Source organism: Sturnus vulgaris, chromosome 23 (genome assembly GCF_052056855.1).
Source record: "Sturnus vulgaris isolate bStuVul1 chromosome 23, bStuVul1.hap1, whole genome shotgun sequence".
Lineage (NCBI taxonomy): Eukaryota > Metazoa > Chordata > Aves > Passeriformes > Sturnidae > Sturnus > Sturnus vulgaris.
In genome coordinates, this window is record NC_142265.1 from 8,182,626 (window position 1) to 8,204,618 (window position 21,993).

The window sequence follows — 21,993 nt, forward strand, 5'->3', positions numbered from 1 at the left end:
CCTCGGCGGGGCCGCCGAGGGCTGCGGTTGCCATGGCGACGCGTGGGTACCGCCCGCGGAGCATCCCGGTGCGTCCCGGTGCGTCCCGGCGCGTCCCGGCGCGTCCCGGCGGGGCAGCGGGACGAGAACGGGGCTGGGGACCGGGAAAGGACCGGGGGCAGCGGGCAGGGCCGGGGCGGGTCTCTCGGTGAGCGTTTCCGCCCGCGGGCGGGCTTTCCGGGGCGGGTCCGTGCGCGCCGCCATGCCCGCCGCCGCCGCGCCGCCCGCCCGCCCCGGCGCGGCCGCCCCGCCGAGGCGCGGGGCGCTGCGGGCCCGCTGACCGCGTCCCCCGAGGGCTTCCCCACGGCCATGGCGCCCGCCTGGCCCTTGCTGCTGCTGTGGCTGGGGGTTCTGCGCGCCCTCCCGGCCCCGCCGCGCATCCGGCTGCCGCTGCGGGGCGGCGCGGCCCCGCCGTCGGGACTCCGGCAGCGCCGGGCACCGCTGGACACCGAGCCCGACAGCACCGGCAGCTTCGTGGAGATGATCGACAACCTGCGGGGAAAGTCCGGGCAGGGGTACTACGTGGAGATGACGGTGGGCAGCCCCCCGCAGAAGGTGAGGTGGGAGGGCATCGTCGCATCCCCCGCATCTCCCTCATCCCCTGCATTCCCGGGGCTGCGGGTGTCCCTCTGGCCCGTTGCGGAGCTGCGAGTGCCACCATGGCTTCGCGTGGCTCTCGCCGCACGGCCCGGGCGGTATTCCTGCTTCTCATCGCTCCGGTGATGCTTCTCCTGTTGGCTTTGAGCTAAAACTGGCCGCAGTCGCCCGCCGAAGGTGACCCCAGCGCTCCCGGGGCTGCCCGGGCGCTCCCGGTGGGGTGGCCGGTGCTGCGTGTGCCTGTCCGTGCGGGCGAGCCAGGCTGCCTCCCTCCATCCCTCCCTTCCCTCTCCATCCCTCCCTTCCCTCTCCCTCCCTCCCTTCCCTCTCCATCCCTCCCTTCCCTCTCCCTCCCTCCCTTCCCGCTCCATCCCTGCCTCCCTCCCTGCCTCCATCCCCGCTGCCGAGCCGAAGGATGCCGCTGGAGCTGGCGCGGCTGTGGGCGGCAGGGGGGTGGGATGTGGCTGCACAGCCCCGTGCCCGCCTGGAGCGGCACATGCAGGCACGGAGGAGCCCACGGCCAAGCCGTGCTTGGCAGCTCCTGCCAGCACAGCCCCGGGCGCAGCTGCTGCCTGGCTCCTCGTGTTGCTCCCGGCTGGGGAAAATTCTCCAGAAATCCCGCAGCGCTCCGTTTTCCCAAGGACCTTGTGATGTTTGTCGCTGCGCAGGAGTTGGGGCAGCGTGGGGAGGCAAAGTGCAGGAAAATGGGATGGCCTGGATGGAAAGGGAGCCCACAGGGCAGGCAGAACAGGCGTTGGTGCGTCACCAGGCTCTGATCCTGCTCCATCTTTTTGTCAGCATCCCTCACATGCTGCCCAGCTCGTGTGCCTGCGCCCTGGGGACAGGCTGAATGCTGAGGGCCAGTCACACAGCACAGGGCGACCAGCTCCTCCCCTTTTTTACCGATGAGATCGGGGAGATTCCCGCTGCTAAATCTTTTGTGCCCATCCTGATCCCCGCTGTCACCAGCAGCAAGTCTGGCCTGGGGGTTGAGCTCAATGATCGAGGCTCCAGGTTCCTCCCAGCACAGGGCCACATTCCTTCATGCCTGCCATCACCACTTTTTGGGTGCTCCCAGAACAGCCAGCACCCACACAGGCTGTGAAATAAAGTCTGGCTTTTCCCCACGAGCTGGCTGTGCTCTGTGTGTATGGTGGGAGAGAGCAATGGGAGCAAAATGTGGACGGAGGAATGATACCACAGCCATGGAAATGGAATCTCTGGGAGCACTATTGTGTTGTCCCTGTGTGCCTGGGACTTACTGCTTGCTCTGGCAGGGTGTGCTTAGGGAAATAAAAAAAGGGAGGAGATTATTTCTAAAATCTAGTTTTAAATGTGATTTCATCATCTCCTGCCTGCCACGTGTCGCAGCTGCCAGATAATTTCCGTGCGAACCACCTGTTCCCAGGCACTGGCGCGTTCCGGAGCCAGCCACCCTTTTGGGCAGCATCTTCCAGCCTTGGATTGCTTCCAAATGCAAACGTGGTGCCTGTGCCTGCATGGGGTGTGTGTGTGTGTGTGTGTGATGGAGCAAAATCCCTCCAGGCATTGCAGTGGAATGAGAGGATTCATATGAAAGAGTTTGCAGGAAATTGGGAGCGTGTTTGCCCCAGGGAGGTGCGTGCATCCTTCCCAAAGGCTCACACGCAGCAGGGAGATGGTGATCCATCTCTTCACCTTTCCTTTCACCTTCCCGATGCTGACAAGGAAGTTTCTGTGTCCCTTTGTGCTTTAATTTTGGTTCTGAGCCGCGCTGTGCTGCCAAGTCACCGTCAGCAGCTGATTGCTCACACATTCCATGTGTCCAAGCATGTTGGTTTCCCTGGCTCCCCAGAACGGGCTGATTCATAAACACACAGGGGAGAGGGGTGAGCAGAGCAGCAGGAGCCGGTGTTTTGGGACAGATGGCACAGGCTTGGTGCCCCACGAGCAGCACACAGCTCTAGGGACACTCGTGGCACAGAGCCAGTGCTGCTGCCGAGGTGCCTGGAGGGGCTGTCACTTCCAGGGACAGGTTTCAGGCAGTGTCCCTGCTACACATGTCGTGGCCTCACCAGTTCACGTGCTAATAATGGATGGCTCGGCTGAGTCTCAAGGATCTGGGTCCTCTCCACGTGGGTCCTGTGCGTGACCCCTTCAGCAGGACGGAGCCTGCGAGAGTAACAGCCCTCCCTGCCTGCTCTCCCTGCAGCGTCAGCTCAGCAGGTCCTTCTCCAGGGAAACCAGTCTGCTCTGGGTGCTCTGGGGATTGGAGATGAGCTGTGTGGAGCAGGTGGCCCCTAGTGACCCACCCACAGAACCAGGAACAGCCCTGGGAATGGTGCAGGTGCCGGGTTGCCAGGAGAAGGTCGGGCTGTGTGGTGCGCTGGCACTGTCCAGGGTGCGTGCTGGAGGGGTGAACGTGATGCTCTGATCTTTACCCACGGCCTGAAACGTTCCCCTTGGCAGGGAGGTGGAGCTGGGGCACTCAGGACATGCTAGTCTCTGTCAGGGACAGCGCTCAGCAGCTGCAGCCAGTGCTCCTGCGATTAACACAAGCGCATTAACCTCCTTCCTCTCCCTCTGACTCCATAGATTAAGGGCTGAAGCCCTGGTGCTGCTGCCCGGGGTGGTGCTGTGAAGCAGCTCCTGGATCTGGGGTGAGGGCTCACCCCGAGCTCTGCTGCCCAGCACAGCCAGGAGGCTCGGACAGCCCCACTCCCAGCCGGGCAATCCCGCCCGGGCAATCCCACCCAGTCAATCCCACCTCAGCAATCCCATCCCGGCCATCCCGCCCCGGCCATCCCGCCCTGCTCCCTGCCGGTGCTGCAGGCACGGTTCAGCTGAGGGCAGGATCCGGCTGGCCCAGTCCTGGCCCTGCCAGTGGGATGTTTGCCAAGCCTGGTAATCCTGCCCAGGCAGGAATGAATCAGGAGCAGGGCTCGGCATATGGGTGGCGATTAGCGGGCGCAGGGATCCGCGGGGGCTGCCCGATCCTTCCCACCGGCTGTGCCAGCAAATCTGCTCTCCTGGCAAGGGGAACCTGTGCACCCTGTGCTGCTGCTGCTGCTCTCCGGCCCCATGACACCAGCCTGTGGATTTGGGGGCTGAGGCTGGGCCATGCTGGGTGAGGAGCTCATGCTCTGTTTGCACAGTGCTGGATGGTGTTTGCTTTTTGTGCAACTCCCTGATGTCGCTGCCTCTGGCTCCACCACCTCCTTCTCTCCTCTCTGAGCACAATAAAAGAGGATCCCACTGCACTCACGAGTCTTCCTGTCTTTTCTTCCTTCTCCAGCTGAATATCCTGGTGGACACAGGGAGCAGTAACTTCGCTGTGGGAGCTGCACCACACCCCTTCCTCCGGAGATACTACCAGCGGCAGCTGTGAGTATTCTGGGGGGACACAGAGCACAGCCCCTCAGGCACACTGCTTTTCCTTGCTGGAGATCTGGCCAGATCCTGCCAGGTCCTGCCTGTGGCTGGATCCACACAAACCCTGCTGGTCTGACCCATCCCTCTGCCACTGTTGCAGGTCCAGCACCTACCGTGACCTGCGGAAGGGGGTGTACGTGCCCTACACCCAGGGCAAGTGGGAAGGGGAGCTGGGCACTGACCTTGTCACCATCCCCCACGGCCCCAACGTCACTGTCAGAGCCAACATCGCTGCCATCACGGAGTCAGACAAATTCTTCATCAACGGCTCCAACTGGGAAGGGATCCTGGGACTGGCATATGCTGAGATTGCCCGGGTGAGTCCTGGATGTGAGCACCAAAACGCTTCAGTTGCCTTTTCCTTGTCCCTGTTTGTCCTCTGGGGCGAGGGGAACTCCCCTGGGTGCAGAGAGCTCCTGGAGAAGAGACAGCACTGACACATCCCTGTCCTGCCTCTGCTTTCCCCTCCCACCAGCCTGACGACAGCCTGGAGCCCTTCTTTGACTCCCTGGTGAAGCAGACACGGGTGCCCAACATCTTCTCCCTGCAGCTGTGCGGGACAGGCTTCTCTCCCAACGAGACAGAGGCCGTGGCCTCGGTGGGAGGCAGCATGGTGAGCACTCCACAGGTGGCTGGGGGTTCCCTGGTGGCACTGCCAGCAGTGGTGGCAGCGCCGTCCTGTCTCCTCTGCAGATCATCGGTGGCATCGACCGCTCGCTGTACGTGGGTGACATCTGGTACACCCCCATCCGCAAGGAGTGGTACTACGAGGTCATCATCGTCAAGCTGGAGGTCAATGGGCAGGACCTGAACATGGACTGCAAAGAGGTGAGCGGGCAGTGTGGACCTGCCCCACGGGCACTGGAGGCACCCACCACTGGTCAGAGGAGGCTGGGAGGGGAGTGGGCTGGGGTTCTGCACCTCGGTCACTCCTCCTCTTCTGTCCCCCCAGTACAACTATGACAAGAGCATTGTGGACAGCGGGACCACCAACCTCAGGCTGCCGAAGAAGGTGTTTGAGGCTGCGGTGAAATCCATCAAAACAGCGTCTTCGGTCAGTGGAACCCATCCCTTCCCCACAGCCCAGGGTGGGGCTGTGAGCAGTGTGGTTGCCCCTCAGCAGCCTGGCATCTCTGCTGCCTGCCCAGCTCAGCCCCGCTCACCTTCCCCTTCCCTCTGGTAGACGGAGAAGTTTCCAGACGGCTTCTGGCTGGGGGAGCAGCTGGTTTGCTGGCAGGTCGGCACCACCCCCTGGCACATCTTCCCCGTCCTGTCCCTCTACCTGATGGGAGAGGCCACCAACCAATCCTTCCGGATCACCATCCTGCCCCAGGTGAGTGTTGGCCTGGCCAGACCCTGCCCTGGCTGGAGAGGGCAGCGCAGGCAGGGCCACACTGGGTAGGCACAGCTGCCTCCCCTGCCCCTTCCCTGACGGCTGCTCTCCCCCTGCAGCAATACCTGCGCCCGGTGGAGGACGTGGCCACCTCTCAGGATGACTGCTACAAGTTCGCCATCTCCCAGTCCTCCACCGGCACCGTCATGGGCGCCGTCATCATGGAGGGCTTCTACGTGGTGTTCGACCGCGCCCGCAAGCGCATCGGCTTCGCCGTCAGCGCCTGCCACGGTGAGCTGGGCCCGCGGGGAGGGGGGGGATCAGGGGGAGTGGGTGGGCAGTGACCAGACCCTGCCTCCCCCACCCCACACGCAGTGCACGACGAGTTCCGGACGGCCGCGGTGGACGGGCCCTACCTGCACTCCAACATGGAGGACTGCGGCTACAACATCCCGCAGACGGACGAGTCCACCCTGATGACCATCGCCTACGTCATGGCGGCCATCTGCGCCCTCTTCATGCTGCCCCTCTGCCTCATGGTGTTCCAGTGGCGCTGCTTCCGCTGCCTGCGGCGCGACCACGACGACTTCGCCGACGACATCTCCTTGCTGAAGTGATGGCAGAGGCTGGCGCAGCCCCGGCGCCGCAGGTGAGGCAGCAGGGCAGGGGCCTTGCTCCGGGGGCTGGAGTGTGGCGGCAGCGTGGGGAGCTCAGGCCCCGTGTCCAGGGGCCTGGGGACTCGGTGTCCATCAGGGCCAGCAGCCAGGGGAGCCCCAGGCCCAGTCTCCATCCATCTGGGACCTGCAGCAAGAGCGTGGCAGCTGGGGGGGAGTGCAGCAACCCCATCCCGGGAGCTGGGGGAGGCTTTTCTGCTCCAGCACCAGAACAGGACCAAGCTCTCCCACCCAGCCTTGCCTGGCTTGATGGAGTGACGCTGATGAGCCACCCCCTGCCTGTCCCCTTCCATCCCTGTGCATCCCTTTGCAGCTCACCCTGCCAGGAAGCTCCCAGCCCAGGCTCTCTTATAGGGAGCTGTGCTGCAGCTGTGCCTCCCCTGTGACTCCCTGCACTGAGCCAGAATCCAGGCTCATCCTGGAGCCATCCAGCTTCAGGCTTTTCAGAGACAGCCTGGGCTGCCCAGCCTGGGCTTTCCCTCCTGCCTTGCTGACCGTACATCGCTCGCTTTGACATTTCCCCTGCATTTCCCTGCCTTCCCAAGCCGTGCTCCTGCTGCCGCCAGCCCCAGGGTTCCCTGTGTCCTCCTGGGACAGGCAGGAGCAGGTACCCATGAGTGTGCCCGAGAGTATCCGAGTGTGCCTGAGTGTGTGTGAGAAACAGCTGAGCACAGAGTGATGATCAAGGCAGGAACAATCAAGCTCAGAGCAATGGATCAAGGCAGGAGCAATCAAACAAAGTGATGGATCAAAGGAAAAGCAATCAAGCTTTTTTTTTGTAACATTTTTATTTTTATTAATATTCAATTAAATTTAATTTTAATTTTTTTTAAAATAACATATTATGTGAGGACCATGTGAAATCAGAGTGTGTCTGGGTGTGCCAAGATGTTTCTGAGTGTGCCCAGGTGTATCTGGGTGTGCCTGAGAAGCAATCAAGCTCAGAGCAATGGATCAAGGCATGAGCAATCGAGCTCAGAGCAATGGATCAAGGCATGAGCAATCAAATGCAGAGCAATGGATCAAGGCAGGAGCAATCGAGCCCAGAGCAATGGATCAAGGCATGAGCAATCGAGCTCAGAGCAATGGATCAAGGCATGAGCAATCGAGCCCAGAGCAATGGATCAAGGCATGAGCAATCGAGCCCAGAGCAATGGATCAAGGCATGAGCAATCCAGCCCAGAGCAATGGATCAAGGCATGAGCAATCGAGCCCAGAGCAATGGATCAAGGCATGAGCAATCCAGCTCAGAGCAATGTATCAAGGTAGAAGCAATCGAGTGCAGTGAAGGAGCCAGTGAGAAGCATTCGATCACAGAGTGATGGATCAAGGGAGAAGCAATAGAGGTCTTTTTGGTAATATTTTTTTTCAATTTTTATTTTTCATTTTAATTTTAATTTTTTTAATAATTTTTTTAGTTTGCATTTTTTTTTTTGTTTTATTTTGTTTTATTTTAGAACATTTTATATGAGGAGAATGTGATATCTGAGTGTGCCCAAATGTTGTCGAGTGTGCCTGTGTCTGGGTGTGCTCGGGTGTGTCTGTGTGTGCTCGGGTGTGTCTGGGTGTGTCTGTGTGTGCCTGGGTGTGCCTGGGTGTGTCTGTGTGTGCCTGGGTGTGCTCGGGTGTGTCTGGGTGTGCTCGGGTGTGCCTGGGTGTGTCTGGGTGTGCTCGGGTATGCCCAAGTGTGCCCGAGTCTGTCTGAGTGTGCCCAGGTGTATCTGGGTGTGCCCAGGTGTGTCCGAGTGTTCCTGGATGTGTCTGAGTGTTCCTGGGTGTGCCCAGGTGTGTCTGGGTGTGTCTGAGCATGTCCGAGTGTGCCCGGTCGTGCCCAGGTGTGTCTGGGTGTGCCCAGGTGTGTCTGGGCAGCAGTCGAGCTCAGAGTAATGCATCCAGCAGGAGCAATTGAATGCAGAGCAATGGATCAAGGCATGAGGGAGCTCAGAGCAATGGATCAAGGCATGAGCAATCGAGCCCAGAGCAATGGATCAAGGCATGAGCAATCGAGCTCAGAGCAATGGATCAAGGCATGAGCAATCGAGCCCAGAGCAATGGATCAAGGCATGAGCAATCGAGCCCAGAGCAGTGGATCAAGGCATGAGCAATCGAGCCCAGAGCAATGGATCAAGGCATGAGCAATCGAGCCCAGAGCAATGGATCAAGGCATGAGCAATCCAGCTCAGAGCAATGGATCAAGGTAGATGCAATCGAGTGCAGTGAAGGAGCCAGTGAGAAGCATTCGATCACAGAGTGATGGATCAAGGGAGAAGCAATAGAGGTCTTTTTGGTAATTTTTTTTCCAATTTTTATTTTTCATTTTAATTTTAATTTTTTAAATAATTTTTTTAGTTTGCATTTTTTTTGTTTTATTTTGTTTTATTTTAGAACATTTTATATGAGGAGAATGTGATATCTGAGTGTGCCCGAATGTTGTCGAGTGTGCCTGTGTCTGGGTGTGCTCGGGTGTGTCTGTGTGTGCTCGGGTGTGCCTGGGTGTGTCTGGGTGTGCCTGGGTGTGCCTCGGTGTGTCTGGGTGTGCTCGGGTATGCCCAAGTGTGCCCGAGTCTGTCTGAGTGTGCCCAGGTGTATCTGGGTGTGCCCAGGTGTGTCCGAGTGTTCCTGGGTGTGTCTGAGTGTTCCTGGGTGTGCCCAGGTGTGTCTGGGTGTGTCTGAGCATGTCCAAGTGTGCCCGGTCGTGCCCAGGTGTGTCTGGGTGTGCCCAGGTGTGTCTGGGCAGCAGTCGAGCTCAGAGTAATGCATCCAGCAGGAGCAATTGAATGCAGAGCAATGGATCAAGGCATGAGGGAGCTCAGAGCAATGGATCAAGGCATGAGCAATGGAGCTCAGAGCAATGGATCAAGGCATGAGCAATCGAATGCAGAGCAATGGATCAAGGCATGAGCAATCGAATGCAGAGCAATGGATCAAGGCATGAGCAATTGAGTGCAGAGCAATGGATCAAGGCATGAGCAATCGAGCTCAGAGCAATGGATCAAGGCATGAGCAATCGAACCCAGAGCAATGGATCAAGGCATGAGCAATCGAGCCCAGAGCAATGGATCAAGGCATGAGCAATCCAGCTCAGAGCAATGGATCAAGGTAGAAGCAATCGAGTGCAGTGAAGGAGCCAGTGAGAAGCATTCGATCACAGAGTGATGGATCAAGGGAGAAGCAATAGAGGTCTTTTTGGTAATTTTTTTTTCAATTTTTATTTTTCATTTTAATTTTAATTTTTTTAATAATTTTTTTAGTTTGCATTTTTGTTTGTTTTATTTTGTTTTATTTTAGAACATTTTATATGAGGAGAATGTGATATCTGAGTGTGCCCGAATGTTGTCGAGTGTGCCTGTGTCTGTGTGTGCTCGGGTGTGTCTGGGTGTGCTCGGGTATGCCCAAGTGTGCCCGAGTCTGTCTGAGTGTGCCCAGGTGTATCTGGGTGTGCCCAGGTGTGTCCGAGTGTTCCTGGGTGTGTCTGAGTGTTCCTGGGTGTGCCCAGGTGTGTCTGGGTGTGTCTGAGCATGTCCAAGTGTGCCCAGTCGTGCCCAGGTGTGTCTGGGTGTGCCCAGGTGTGTCTGGGCAGCAGTCGAGCTCAGAGTAATGCATCCAGCAGGAGCAATTGAATGCAGAGCAATGGATCAAGGCATGAGGGAGCTCTGAGTAATGGATCAAGGCATGAGCAATCGAGCCCAGAGCAATGGATCAAGGCATGAGCAATCGAATGCAGAGCAATGGATCAAGGCATGAGCAATCGAGCCCAGAGCAATGGATCAAGGCATGAGCAATCGAGCCCAGAGCAATGGATCAAGGCATGAGCAATCGAGCTCAGAGCAATGGATCAAGGCATGAGCAATCGAGCCCAGAGCAATGGATCAAGGCATGAGCAATCGAGCCCAGAGCAATGGATCAAGGCATGAGCAATCGAGCCCAGAGCAATGGATCAAGGCATGAGCAATCGAGCTCAGAGCAATGGATCAAGGCATGAGCAATCGAGCCCAGAGCAATGGATCAAGGCATGAGCAATCGAGCCCAGAGCAATGGATCAAGGCATGAGCAATCCAGCTCAGAGCAATGGATCAAGGTAGAAGCAATCGAGTGCAGTGAAGGAGCCAGTGAGAAGCATTCGATCACAGAGTGATGGATCAAGGGAGAAGCAATAGAGGTCTTTTTGGTAATTTTTTTTCCAATTTTTATTTTTCATTTTAATTTTAATTTTTTAAATAATTTTTTTAGTTTGCATTTTTTTTGTTTTATTTTGTTTTATTTTAGAACATTTTATATGAGGAGAATGTGATATCTGAGTGTGCCCGAATGTTGTCGAGTGTGCCTGTGTCTGTGTGTGCTCGGGTGTGTCTGGGTGTGCTCGGGTGTGCCTGGGTGTGTCTGGGTGTGCTCGGGTATGCCCAAGTGTGCCCGAGTCTGTCTGAGTGTGCCCAGGTGTGTCTGAGTGTGCCCAGGTGTGTCCGAGAGTTCCTGGGTGTGTCTGAGTGTTCCTGGGTGTGCCCAGGTGTGTCTGGGTGTGTCTGAGCATGTCCGAGTGTGCCCGGTCGTGCCCAGGTGTGTCTGGGTGTGCCCAGGTGTGTCTGGGCAGCAGTCGAGCTCAGAGTAATGCATCCAGCAGGAGCAATTGAATGCAGAGCAATGGATCAAGGCATGAGCAATGGACCTCAGAGCAATGGATCAAGGCATGAGCAATGGAGCTCAGAGCAATGGATCAAGGCATGAGCAATCGAATGCAGAGCAATGGATCAAGGCATGAGCAATCGAATGCAGAGCAATGGATCAAGGCATGAGCAATCGAGCCCAGAGCAATGGATCAAGGCATGAGCAATTGAGTGCAGAGCAATGGATCAAGGCATGAGCAATCGAGCTCAGAGCAATGGATCAAGGCATGAGCAATCGAGCCCAGAGCAATGGATCAAGGCATGAGCAATCGAGCCCAGAGCAATGGATCAAGGCATGAGCAATCCAGCTCAGAGCAATGTATCAAGGTAGAAGCAATCGAGTGCAGTGAAGGAGCCAGTGAGAAGCATTCGATCACAGAGTGATGGATCAAGGGAGAAGCAATAGAGGTCTTTTTGGTAATTTTTTTTTCAATTTTTATTTTTCATTTTAATTTTAATTTTTTTAATAATTTTTTTAGTTTGCATTTTTTTTATTTTGTTTTATTTTAGAACATTTTATATGAGGAGAATGTGATATCTGAGTGTGCCCGAATGTTGTCGAGTGTGCCTGTGTCTGTGTGTGCTCGGGTGTGTCTGTGTGTGCTCGGGTGTGCCTGGGTGTGTATGGGTGTGCTCGGGTGTGTCTGGGTGTGCTCGGGTGTGTCTGGGTGTGTCTGGGTGTGCTCGGGTATGCCCAAGTGTGCCCGAGTCTGTCTGAGTGTGCCCAGGTGTATCTGGGTGTGCCCAGGTGTGTCCGAGTGTTCCTGGGTGTGTCTGAGTGTTCCTGGGTGTGCCCAGGTGTGTCTGGGTGTGTCTGAGCATGTCCGAGTGTGCCCGGTCGTGCCCAGGTGTGTCTGGGTGTGCCCAGGTGTGTCTGGGCAGCAGTCGAGCTCAGAGTAATGCATCCAGCAGGAGCAATTGAATGCAGAGCAATGGATCAAGGCATGAGGGAGCTCAGAGCAATGGATCAAGGCATGAGCAATCGAACCCAGAGCAATGGATCAAGGCATGAGCAATCGAATGCAGAGCAATGGATCAAGGCATGAGCAATCGAGCCCAGAGCAATGGATCAAGGCATGAGCAATCGAGCTCAGAGCAATGGATCAAGGCATGAGCAATCGAGCTCAGAGCAATGGATCAAGGCATGAGCAATCGAGCCCAGAGCAATGGATCAAGGCATGAGCAATCGAGCCCAGAGCAATGGATCAAGGCATGAGCAATCGAGCTCAGAGCAATGGATCAAGGCATGAGCAATCGAGCCCAGAGCAATGGATCAAGGCATGAGCAGTCGAGCTCAGAGCAATGGATCAAGGCATGAGCAATCGAATGCAGAGCAATGGATCAAGGCATGAGCAATCGAGCTCAGAGCAATGGATCAAGGCATGAGCAATCGAGCCCAGAGCAATGGATCAAGGCATGAGCAATCGAGCCCAGAGCAATGGATCAAGGCATGAGCAATCGAGCCCAGAGCAATGGATCAAGGCATGAGCAATCGAACCCAGAGCAATGGATCAAGGCAGCAGCTATTGAGTGCAGAGGTCTGGATGAAGGCGAGAGCAATCGAGCCCAGTGATGGAGCCAGTGAGAAGCATTCAATCACAGAGTCATTTATCAAGGGAGAAGCAATAGAGGTTTTTTTGGTAATTTTTTTTCCATTTTTATTTTTCATTTTCATTTTAATTGTAAGGTTTTTTTAGTTTGCTTTTTTTTTTTTTTTTCAGTTTTTTTTTTTAAATAACATTTTATACAAGGAGCATGTGATATCTGAGTGTGCCCGAGTGTTGTCAAGTATCCCTGTTTCTGAGGGTGCTCCGGTGTGTCTGGGTGTGTATTACTGTGCCCAAGTGTTGTCGATTGTGCCTATGTCTGAGTTTCTATTACTGTGCTCGAGTGTGTCTGGGTGTGTATGAGTGCCTGACTCCCTGTGCCCTCCTGGGACACTCAGAAGCATGTACCCATCCTCTCCTGGCAGAGGCAGGAGCAGGTACCCAGCCTCTCCCCACATTAAATTGGATGGGAAACTCCCTGCCCTCGCTTCCAGCCTCAGCAGCTGCTGCCAGGCAGGAGCCAGTGCCAGGAGTGAAGTTCCCAGCCCTGGCAGCGGCGCTCCCCAGCCCACCCAGCCCTTCAAAAGCCATAGGGGAGCCTGGGCCCCCCCTGCAGCCTCCCCACCTCCCTGCCAGCACATCCCATGGCACAGCAGCTGCTCTCTGCTCACTCCATACATCCAGGCCACGTCCAGGCTAGGCTGTAGGACACCCTGGCATCCTGGGGACAGGCAGCAGCTGTGAGAACTGCAGCATTTATTGTTTTTGAAACACATGGTTGTAGTTATTTAATTTTTTTTTTTTTTACAAAGCGTGGTAGCGCAGCTGCGCATTGAGAGCATGTACAGAGCCGGTCCCACGTGTACAGACCACAGCTGCCTCTCACCTGTACAATATATCCATATATCTCTATTTTTAATTATAGCCCTGAAAGCTACTGTTCCAACATTAGGGGTCAGTCCTGTTTTGGTTTGGGGTTTTTTTAAATATTTTTAGCCTTCTGCTCAGTCCTCAGCCACTGTGGGCACCACACAGGGCCAGGGCTTGTGCCACAGCCGCGTGTTTGGTGAAGGTGAGGGGGTCCCAGCTGGCTTGAGGAGGGGGTGCAGGGCTGGAGCACACAGAGCAGTGGCTCACAAGCCCAAAGGACCCTGAGCACTGGAGGCGTCTCTGTCCTCGTGGTGTTCCTGCAGCACAGGGAGGATTTTCCAGTGTGTAAGGACAACCCCTCCTCCCCGTGCTGCATGATCACCGTCCCTTCCCCAGAGCAGACACCCCTGACCTTGCAGGCAGTAGTAGTGCTGTATTCCCTTGCTTCTCGGCCTCCAGCCTGGGTGGGAAAGAGTTCAAACGCGGAGATTCCACAATTAAAAGTCATCACCCCTCCATAAACAAAGAGGGGATACCTGCAGTGCCAGGGCCAAGCTGGTGGCTGCCCTGCAGAGCCACCGGGTCAGGCAGGGACAGACTGAGCACCCAGAGCAATCACTGAGCATAAAGCTTGTTAACTATATCCTGCAGCCACACGTTTCTTTGGGAAAGAAAAGCAGCGAGGGAGCCAGGAAAGGCAGGCAGCGTAGGAGACCAGCCAGCCCTCGCATGGGGCACTGCCACAACAGCCCCCACACTGCCCCTGCTCAATCACACCTCGGCCCCAGCCTCGCTCCAAACCCGCACCCAGCCACTCCCTGCAAGAGGGCAACGTTCTTCCCCCACCCTCGTGCCTGCCCAGGACCCCCAGGACCCCAGAGACTCTGTTGTGGACCACTGCCTTAAAACACGCCGCGAGCGTGTGCGTGCGCGCCGGAGGAGCCGGCCTGCGGCGGGTTCAGCACCAGGGCTGCTCCCCTGCCCTCCCAGGGCAGAGGGGCTGCCAGCAGTGCCCAATTCCTGCCACGGATCTCCAGGAATACGGGGGGGGGGGGGGGGGGGGTGGGTAATTTTTAAAGAGTCGTTGCAAGATTTTCAGTGGTGCTGAGCACCTCGCAATCCCACCGACATCCATGGAGAAAGGGTTGGCGTGTCAGCCCGTGCTTTCGGAGGAAGTACAGGAGAGGGGAACGCAGGAATTTGGACAGGTTGGTTTATCCTGAGCTGCAGCGCAGCCACGTCCGTCCGCTCCCTCCCCAGGGCCCAGTGACAGCAGCAGGGGATGGGATGGGATTGGGATGGGACCATGGGCTGTCGCTGGAGGCTCCAGTACTCTGTAACCCAGTGTCTATGTAAGAACAATGAATGTTAACACGGTAAATTATTATGACATTAAAAAAAAAAAAAAAAAAAGACCATGAGAAATTGGCTCTTTATCTACAACTTGTTCGTTGGCAAGAGGGGAAAGAACAGGTGATGACTGGTAGGGATGTGGGGGTGGTGAGGAATGGCTCTAGGAAAGGAGCTGATGGGATCCAAGTGGGAAGAGATGGCTGAGGCAGTTCCCAGCAAGCAGGGAACACTGACCCTCATTTGGAAGAAGCCAGCAAGGCTGTGGACTAAGAAATGAAGAGCTGCAGCAAATCACTGCATAATATACACACTTTATTTATGAATTTGTATGTTTACAGACTTTCTATACACACATTACCTATATAATAAAAATGTACATGTGTATACATGATCGTATAAATATAGAACTGTAGAAATCTTAGAACTGATCCTGTCTATTCACAGCAACTCTTCCTGGGGGCCCACGTTGTCCCAGCAGCCGTCATTTGAGGCTTGGGCAAAAGGGGCAAGTGTCATTCGTGTTGGTTTGTGCCCAGAATTTGATGCACTGGAAGAGAGAGAATTAATCAAGAGCCACTGGCGCATCCCTAGGGTGCCACCATTGTCCACAGCACTCGCTTCAGGGATGGTTGCCTTTGCTCCTTGCAGCCTCCATCTCAAGGTCACCATGAGGAAGGAGCCCTTGTCACTCTTGTCAGGCTCTCCTCAACATGAGTTCCCATTTCCTTGAGGGGCCACTGCTGGAGGCCCCAGAGCTGCTGGGATGGGGAGGTAGCCCACACTGCCAGACCCATGGGACAGGAAAGTCTCCTCCTCTTCCCAAGAGCTCCTGTCTGGCATCCCCAGGCCAGACATTTGGGCAGCAGTGGCAGCTCACCCTGTGTTCCAGATCCTTCCAAACTGTCCTGCTCCAGAGTCTAACCCTCACAGACACAGCACAGGCTCAGGGACACAAGGACAGCCTGTTCCTAAAGCCACCACCCGCCAGCCACGCAGGGTGGCCCAGCCAAGAGTACAGAAAGGATGGGATGACAGGATGCAGGGAAGCTGTTTATTGATCGTACCCTTCTCCTGGCAAGGTGTCAGGACAACAAGGACTCGGGAAGGGTCACTTGGAAGGACCAGGAGGAGGCCCCGAGCAGCAGAACACACTCACCTCCTTGTGCAGCACATGTGAGCAGGCCATGGGGTGAAGGTCACCAGGCTGCACGAGCTTCTGGCACATCAGACACAGCTTACAGGCAGCTGGGGTCTGGGATGGGCAGTGAGGGAAAAAAAGGGGCAGGCAGGGAAGTCAGACACATGGCTCTGATCACAGATTCAGCTGCAGCCCAAGGCCACAGGCTGCCCAGTCCCCTCTGCCCACAGCCAGCACTGTGGTGCTGAGAGCCCTGAGAGCCACCATCACATCTCGTGTGTCCCTGTTCCAATGTGAAACAAAGGATCTGTGGCCCCAGTCCTCCCCTTCACCTCAGCAGCCCAGAGAGCTCCCAGCTGCAGGGGCTCATCCCTTCAGGCACGTCCCAGGCAGGTTCCCTCTCCCTCCCCACTCCCATGGAATCCAAGTCCTTACATGTGACGCTGTTCCTGGGTAAGCAACCTGGGCCGGGGGCAGGAACATGGGTGTGCTGATCTGAGGCAGGGGAGCAGAGAACATGGGGGCCCTGATCCGGCCCAGAGGCTGCAGAAAGGCAGAGGAGGCACATCAGAACATCCCCGGGAGGAAAGGACAGAGGAGTCACCCCGAGTCACCTCGGGGAAAAGAGTTCCCTGGAGTTCAGCAGGAAAGGGAACCCAGGGGACAGCCCTGACGCACAGCCCAAGCTCTGTGGGGGACCAGGGAGCAGGGGCAGCTCTCCCTGCTCCGTAGGCCCCCCCTTTCAAGCAGCCCCCACTCTGTCCCACCTGAGCACCAGCTGCTGCCCGCTCCTGCTGCTCCGCCAGCTTGGCTGCCACCAGCTGGTTCAGCTCCTCCATGGTCAGGCCGGCCATGGTCCTCCGGGCTGTCTTGATCTGCTGCAGGATGTTGGTCAGCTGGGCCCTGTGTGGACAGCAGCCTGCTAAGAGTTCCCAGTCCTCACAGCCTGGGACCCCTCAGCCACCGCTGCCTGGGGAAAGCCGTGTGCTCACCCTCCAAGTGAGCCGTGTCAGGTGCTGAGGAGCTTCTCTCCCCAAAACACGGGGGAAGAGCAGGGAATCCCCAGAGACAGCCTGTGGGGCTCCTGGCTGTGCCCAGGTATCCCTGCTGTCCTCCCAGTCCTGCCCATCCCCAGCGCTACACCAAACCTGATGGACACCACCACCTTTGCCTGCCTCACTTCCCACAGACCCCGCTCACAACAGGAGCCCCTTTCCCCTGACCCCAGCTCCCAAAAAAACACCAGCAGCCCCTCACTTGTTGCACTGCGGGAACCGAGTCAGCAGCTTCTCCAGCAGCTTCTCCAGCTTGTCAGCCGGCTGGTGGGGCCTGTGGAACTCGGGAGCGACGTTCACCCCGCCCAGGCCGGGCGGAGGAGGGATGGAGGCCGCGGGGGCCATGTGGGGGCTGTGCGTGCCCATGAGCGATGCCACCACCGGGCTGTTCCTCCCTTGGGAAGCGGGCAGGGGCGGGGAGGGCTGGTTGGGCCTGGACATGGCGGGGTTCAGCAGAGGGAAGGACAGAGCCCGGGGATCGGCGCTCGGCATCACCATGGGCACAGGGACGGGCCCGATGGGGAAGGGGAGCCGGGGGGTCAGGGAGGGGCTGGGCTGGAATGCCGTCAGCATGAAATCTGTCTGAGAAAGAAAAACAGGGCAAGAGGGAAAGGCTGGTTAGAGTAAGACCACCTGGAAGCAGAGCTGAGTGCCCTCTTCTCCAGACAGCAGGCACTGGCAGCTGGAAAGGGAAGGAGACCCTTCCCCTCCTCTCCAGTAAGCCCAAACAGGGAATGGGCCATCCCACACATGCACAGCACCAGGCAGGCTGTGCCAGGGCCTGGCAGCACGGAATGCCCGTGCTGTGGGGCTGGAGAGGCACTCACTTCCGAAGGTGGAGGAGGCAGTGTCGGCGTCGGGATCTGGGGGAGGCTGCTCAGCTTTGTGCCATTCCTCACCATCTGGATGTGGTCATTGAACTGATCCTAGCAGAGAGGGAAGGAAATGAGCGCATTTATCAAACCTGGGCAAGTTTGGGGCATTCTAAACCGGGGGGTGGCAAGGCCTAAAGTGGCAGCGTTTGGCTCCACAGAAGAATGGAAGAGGAGCTGAAGGGAGAAACACTGTGTGTGAAGAAGTGTGCTCACTGCTAGGCTGGGAAAGGTCAGCAGGAACTTACTCGGACACTTTGCTTGGTCATTCGTATCCTGTTCAGCCTCATCTCCCACTCCTGCTTTGGCCTCATGGTCTCCAGCGTGGGTGGCGCAGACCTGCAAGCACAGCTGAACTTTCCCACTTGCAACTGTGTTCTCACTGGCAGCAAAGTGGGAGAAGCAACCCCCCACACCCTCCTGAATTGCCCTCCTCCAGCAGGGTGGCACCCCACAAGGGAGTGGGACTGATGTGGGGGACACTCAGGGACAGCACAGTCAACAGCACTGACTGAGCCTGGCAGATGAACAGTGACAGGGGATAAGCACAGCCCCACACACCCTTGCTGTGTGACATTATTGAATCACATTGATCTGGTAAGAAAACCACAGGAAATCCTCAACTATTCCAGTCCAACCTCCAGTGTAAGCAGAGGAAGAGGAGATGGGACATGGAGACACCTGAGTGACTCTCCCTCCACTTCTGACACAGCACAGACTTACTTGAGGTAGGTGAGGTGCAGCTCTGCTTCTTTTTCTGCTTCTTCTAGTTTCAGCACCAGCAGCTCCTTCCGGCTCTCCAGGGACAGGATCTATGGAGAGAGGCTCAGTTTTTGTACTCCCCTGTTCCTTGCTGCCAGACCAGGCACTGGGCACTGCTCCCCACATATGCTCACTGTACTGACACTTGTTCATCTTTCCTTTTATCCCACAGAGTGGGACGTGACCTTGTCCTGAACTGCTCCTAATTTCACAGAACTGTCCATTAACCATCTGGCATCTCAAACCAACCAATAAATCAGATGCTCACCTCTGCTTTCCAGGCCCGCTCCGTCTCCTCAAGAATGTTCCTGTTGATTTCATTGTGCTGGTTCTTCAGCTTGTCCAGTTCCATCTCCCACAGCTGCCTGCACACAGAACAGAACGAGTCCCCTCAGGCTCAGGCTCTGGAATGGCTGCACAGGGATTGATCCCAGGAGCTCTGGATGGGGTGGAACCATGGAAGATCAGCAGCCCCAGCTCCCTGGGCTGTGTGAGTCACTGTCCCAGCAGTGAGCTGTTCCATGGCACGCAAACAAGAAGTGTGCAAACACGCTGGGCCAAACGAGGGGAATTCCCCTCAGCAAAATTCAGCCCAATCCCAGGAAAGATCTGAACCAGGAACCAACCCCAGCAGCAGGCAGAGTTATGCTGTCCTGATCCTGGAGAAGTTTAAAGCTGGGCATTTCCACTTGTGCTTTGGGAATACCTGGGTCTGGAACATCCCTGCCCAACTTTAAACACCAGAGCATGCCAGAGTTTAGTGGAGCTGGACAGCTGTGGGGAACAGACAGGGAAATCAGTCTGCCCTAATTCCAGGGAGCTGAAAGCAGCAGTTACAAGCTGAGACAATCCACCAAGCACAAACTCTAATCTTATGGGATCTTTATGTCACAAGCATCTAGGAGTCTGCTTGTGACTGGGATCAAAGAAGATTTAATCCAGAGCCCTGATGCTGAAAGAGGAGATAAAACCTCCAGAGCACGTAACTGGCCAGCACTGCTGGATCATTGTCTCTACTCTGTCCCAACCAAGAGCATTGGATTCACTCTGAGGGAAAATGACAGGAAGGAACAGTGCACTGGGCAGCATTAATCAGGTGAAGGATAAAAGCCTTACTTCTCATCAGACTGCTCTGCAATCAGAGAGGCAATCTTGTTTTCCTTCTCCTCCTGCTCCTTCAGCAACCTGCAGGGGAGAAAAGGAGCAGCACAGCTGGAATCCCAACGGGGCAGGGTACCCACACTCAAACTAAACCCCTTCCCTGCCCATCCCCAGGCCCAGCCACACACCACGGGCTGGGGATGGTTCCCTGCAATGTGTGTGGGCTGCCAACAGCCTCTGGAGCACAAATCCTGCTGTCTCATGACACTGCACAAAGGCTGTGGCACAGAACCAGGCTCGCTGCAGGCAGCTGTGCTGCTCCCCCAGCACGTGCTCTGCCATGGTCACTCAGGGGAGAAGGGCTGAGCACTTGGAGCAATCACTGGAGGAGTTTTACCCAAAAACATCAGAGCCCTAAGAATAAAAACCATGACAGAATGGCTCCATAAAATGCCAATATAAATACAGGCCCTATCCAAAATTCATCCATATACACGTCTAGCCTAAATACTCACTGCTTTCTAAAAGTTTAAAGCTCTTTCTTCTGTCAGGTTTATATCACGGTTAGGCAAAACCTTCTTCCCCAAAATTAAACACTTTATTTTCCATACAAATACCTTCTGCCTTTCTCACAGAGTTTCTCAATTTCAGCTTTGAGATCCTGCTCTTTCTGCAGGAATTCTTTCTTTTCTTTCTCCATCTTTTTCTTAGTCTCTTCTCGCTTGATCGTAACATCCTGAATTGCTTTCAGGATCTCCTGGAGTAAAAGAAGCATCACACAGATACAGGGCAAAATTACCAAGTAACTGCTTTGATTTAAAATCTGTTATTTTTCTGGATTAAATAATTAACGAGATTATACAGCAAATGAATAAACAATAAATCTCTTTAATAGATCCAGTCAAGATATAAATTGGTTATTATGAGGAAACTCAGGAGACTGATGATCTGGACCACAGGTTCTCCTGCCTCTTCATAAAGAGGCATAAAATTAATTACAGGGCAGGTTAAACAAAAACAGTTCTTCACCAAATACCTGGTGGTTTTTCATCTCCTCTTCCCTCCGCTGCTGGAGCTGCTTAAGCTGGACCTGCAGCTGATTCTCCACCTGCCTCTGCTTGTCCAACACCTCCTGGTAGCGTTCCTTCAGCAAGGCCCGCTCGGACATCATCTTGTCCTGCAGTGGAGAGCAAAATTCCTCTGAAACAAGGACAGCTTAAGGACTTCAAGGCTGGTATTTTATGGTCTTGGAGGTCTTGTCCAAATGTAATGACTCTATGCTTCTATTTTGACAGGAAATAAGTGGCAAGAGCAGCTCCAGCTCCTTTGCCTGGGGGCAGAGCCCAGACCTGAGCACAGGGCTTCGATACCCACCAAGTTCTTCTCGATGTCCTGGTCCGTGTTCACATTTGCATCAGCTGCCTTGAAGTCGGTCTGTGAAGGGAGATGATTGAGATGAGCCCCTGCAGTGACCAGAGAGAGACTCCAGGCCCTCCCTGGGCACCTGTTCCAGAGCTCTGCCACTCTCCACAGAAAGTACCTGTCATATTGAGAGGAAACTTATCACTCTAGTTTATGGCCATTGTTCCTCATCCTATAACTGGGCACTAACAAAAAGAATCTGGCACCATCCTCTGACACCCCTCGGAGATATTTATATGCATTAATGGGATTCCCCTCTCAGTCTTGTCTAGACCAACCAGGCTCAGCTCCTGCAGTCTCTCCTTACAAGAGAGACGCTCCAAATCCCTCATCATCTTCGCAGCCTCCACTGGACCCTTCTTCATTAGCTCCTTGTCTTTCTTGTACTGAGGAGCCCAGAACTGGACACAGCACTCCAGGTGCAGCCTTATTAGGGCAGAATTTTAATTAAAAATTAATTGAAGACTGTTCAAAGCGGAGGACAGGGCACACAGCAGCGGCTGTAAAGCTGCAAGCACGGATGCGTTTCACCCTTCAGTCACGACTTATTCAGTTCTTTGTCCTCCAGGTTCTGCGAGCGCCTTTCAGGGCTCTTTCAAACCCCGCGAGCCCCGGGGCAGCTGCACCCACCTGCACCGCGATGTTCTGCGACGGCCTGGCCGGGGCCGCCTCCTCGTCGGGCTCCTCGGCCGCCGCTCCGCTCTGCCCCGCGGCCTCCGCGCCGCCGGTCCCGGGCTCCGCAGCGCCGCCGGGGCCGGGGGCGGCCGCGGGGTCCGCGTCCCCGCCGGGCCCGGGCTCGCTGGGGCTCTCCGGGGCGGAGAGCGGGCTCCCGCTGCGAGGAACGGGGACATCGGTCAGCGTCCGCATCGCGGCTCCATCCCGGCTCCATCTCCGCTCCATCCCCGCTCCATCCCCGTTCCATCCCGCTGCCGCCCCGCCGGGCCCCCCCCTTACCTGGCGGGCGGCGCGGCGGGGCCGGGCTCGCAGAGACGCGGCGGGTCGGGACCATCGACCTGCGTCTGTTCCAGCGCCATGGGGGCGGCTGCGGGGCTGGGCCGGGCCGGCCGAGCGGCACCGGGCGGCACCGGGGGGGCACGGAGCGGCACCGGGCGGAGCGCACGACCCGCGCCCCCGCCGCGCCGCCCCTTCCGCCCCGAG

General features: G+C 56.2%; 2 protein-coding genes across 3 annotated transcripts; one reads left to right on the forward strand and one right to left on the reverse strand.

Annotated features, from left to right (window-relative positions):
- Window positions 1-216: 216 nt before the first annotated feature.
- Window positions 217-14,873, forward strand: BACE1 (beta-secretase 1). The gene is made up of 10 exons (XM_088177909.1): window positions 217-594; window positions 3,911-3,999; window positions 4,148-4,364; window positions 4,523-4,660; window positions 4,741-4,875; window positions 5,000-5,101; window positions 5,231-5,380; window positions 5,500-5,671; window positions 5,756-6,029; window positions 13,784-14,873. The coding sequence occupies exons 1-9, from the start codon at window positions 349-351 to the stop codon at window positions 5,995-5,997; spliced, it is 1,491 nt and encodes a 496-aa protein (XP_088034035.1). The 5' UTR covers window positions 217-348; the 3' UTR covers window positions 5,998-6,029; window positions 13,784-14,873.
- On the reverse strand, window positions 14,777-21,976 carry RNF214 (ring finger protein 214). 2 transcript variants are annotated; one of them, XM_014884690.2, is made up of 15 exons: window positions 21,790-21,976; window positions 21,466-21,667; window positions 20,788-20,847; window positions 20,450-20,590; window positions 20,031-20,170; window positions 19,429-19,497; window positions 18,581-18,677; window positions 18,274-18,362; window positions 17,799-17,901; window positions 17,506-17,604; window positions 16,881-17,260; window positions 16,391-16,526; window positions 16,059-16,166; window positions 15,642-15,737; window positions 14,777-15,032 (listed from the first exon to the last, which is right to left on the reverse strand). In XM_014884690.2, exons 1-15 carry the CDS (start codon window positions 21,867-21,869, stop codon window positions 14,967-14,969), a joined length of 1,866 nt encoding a protein of 621 aa, XP_014740176.2. In that variant the 5' UTR covers window positions 21,870-21,976; the 3' UTR covers window positions 14,777-14,966. The 2 variants fall into 2 exon arrangements, with proteins under 2 accessions (XP_014740176.2, XP_088034034.1); XM_088177908.1 differs by having other exon boundaries at window positions 17,799-17,889; window positions 21,790-21,971.
- Window positions 21,977-21,993: the final 17 nt, after the last annotated feature.

Bases quoted from the DNA above. Each gene is read 5' to 3' on its own strand.
- BACE1 (XM_088177909.1), top strand. From the start codon at position 349: ATGGCGCCCGCCTGGCCCTTGCTGCTGCTGTGGCTGGGGGTTCTGCGC. The intron at 4,365-4,522 runs GTGAGTCCTGGA...CCCTCCCACCAG, and splicing joins CATATGCTGAGATTGCCCGG to CCTGACGACAGCCTGGAGCC. The intron at 4,876-4,999 runs GTGAGCGGGCAG...CTGTCCCCCCAG, and splicing joins TGAACATGGACTGCAAAGAG to TACAACTATGACAAGAGCAT.
- RNF214 (XM_014884690.2), bottom strand. From the start codon at position 21,869: ATGGCGCTGGAACAGACGCAGGTCGATGGTCCCGACCCGCCGCGTCTC. The intron at 17,605-17,798 runs GTAAGTTCCTGC...CCTCTCTGCTAG, and splicing joins TGACCAAGCAAAGTGTCCGA to GATCAGTTCAATGACCACAT. The intron at 15,033-15,641 runs GTGAGTGTGTTC...TCTCTCTTCCAG, and splicing joins CACATGTGCTGCACAAGGAG to TGCATCAAATTCTGGGCACA.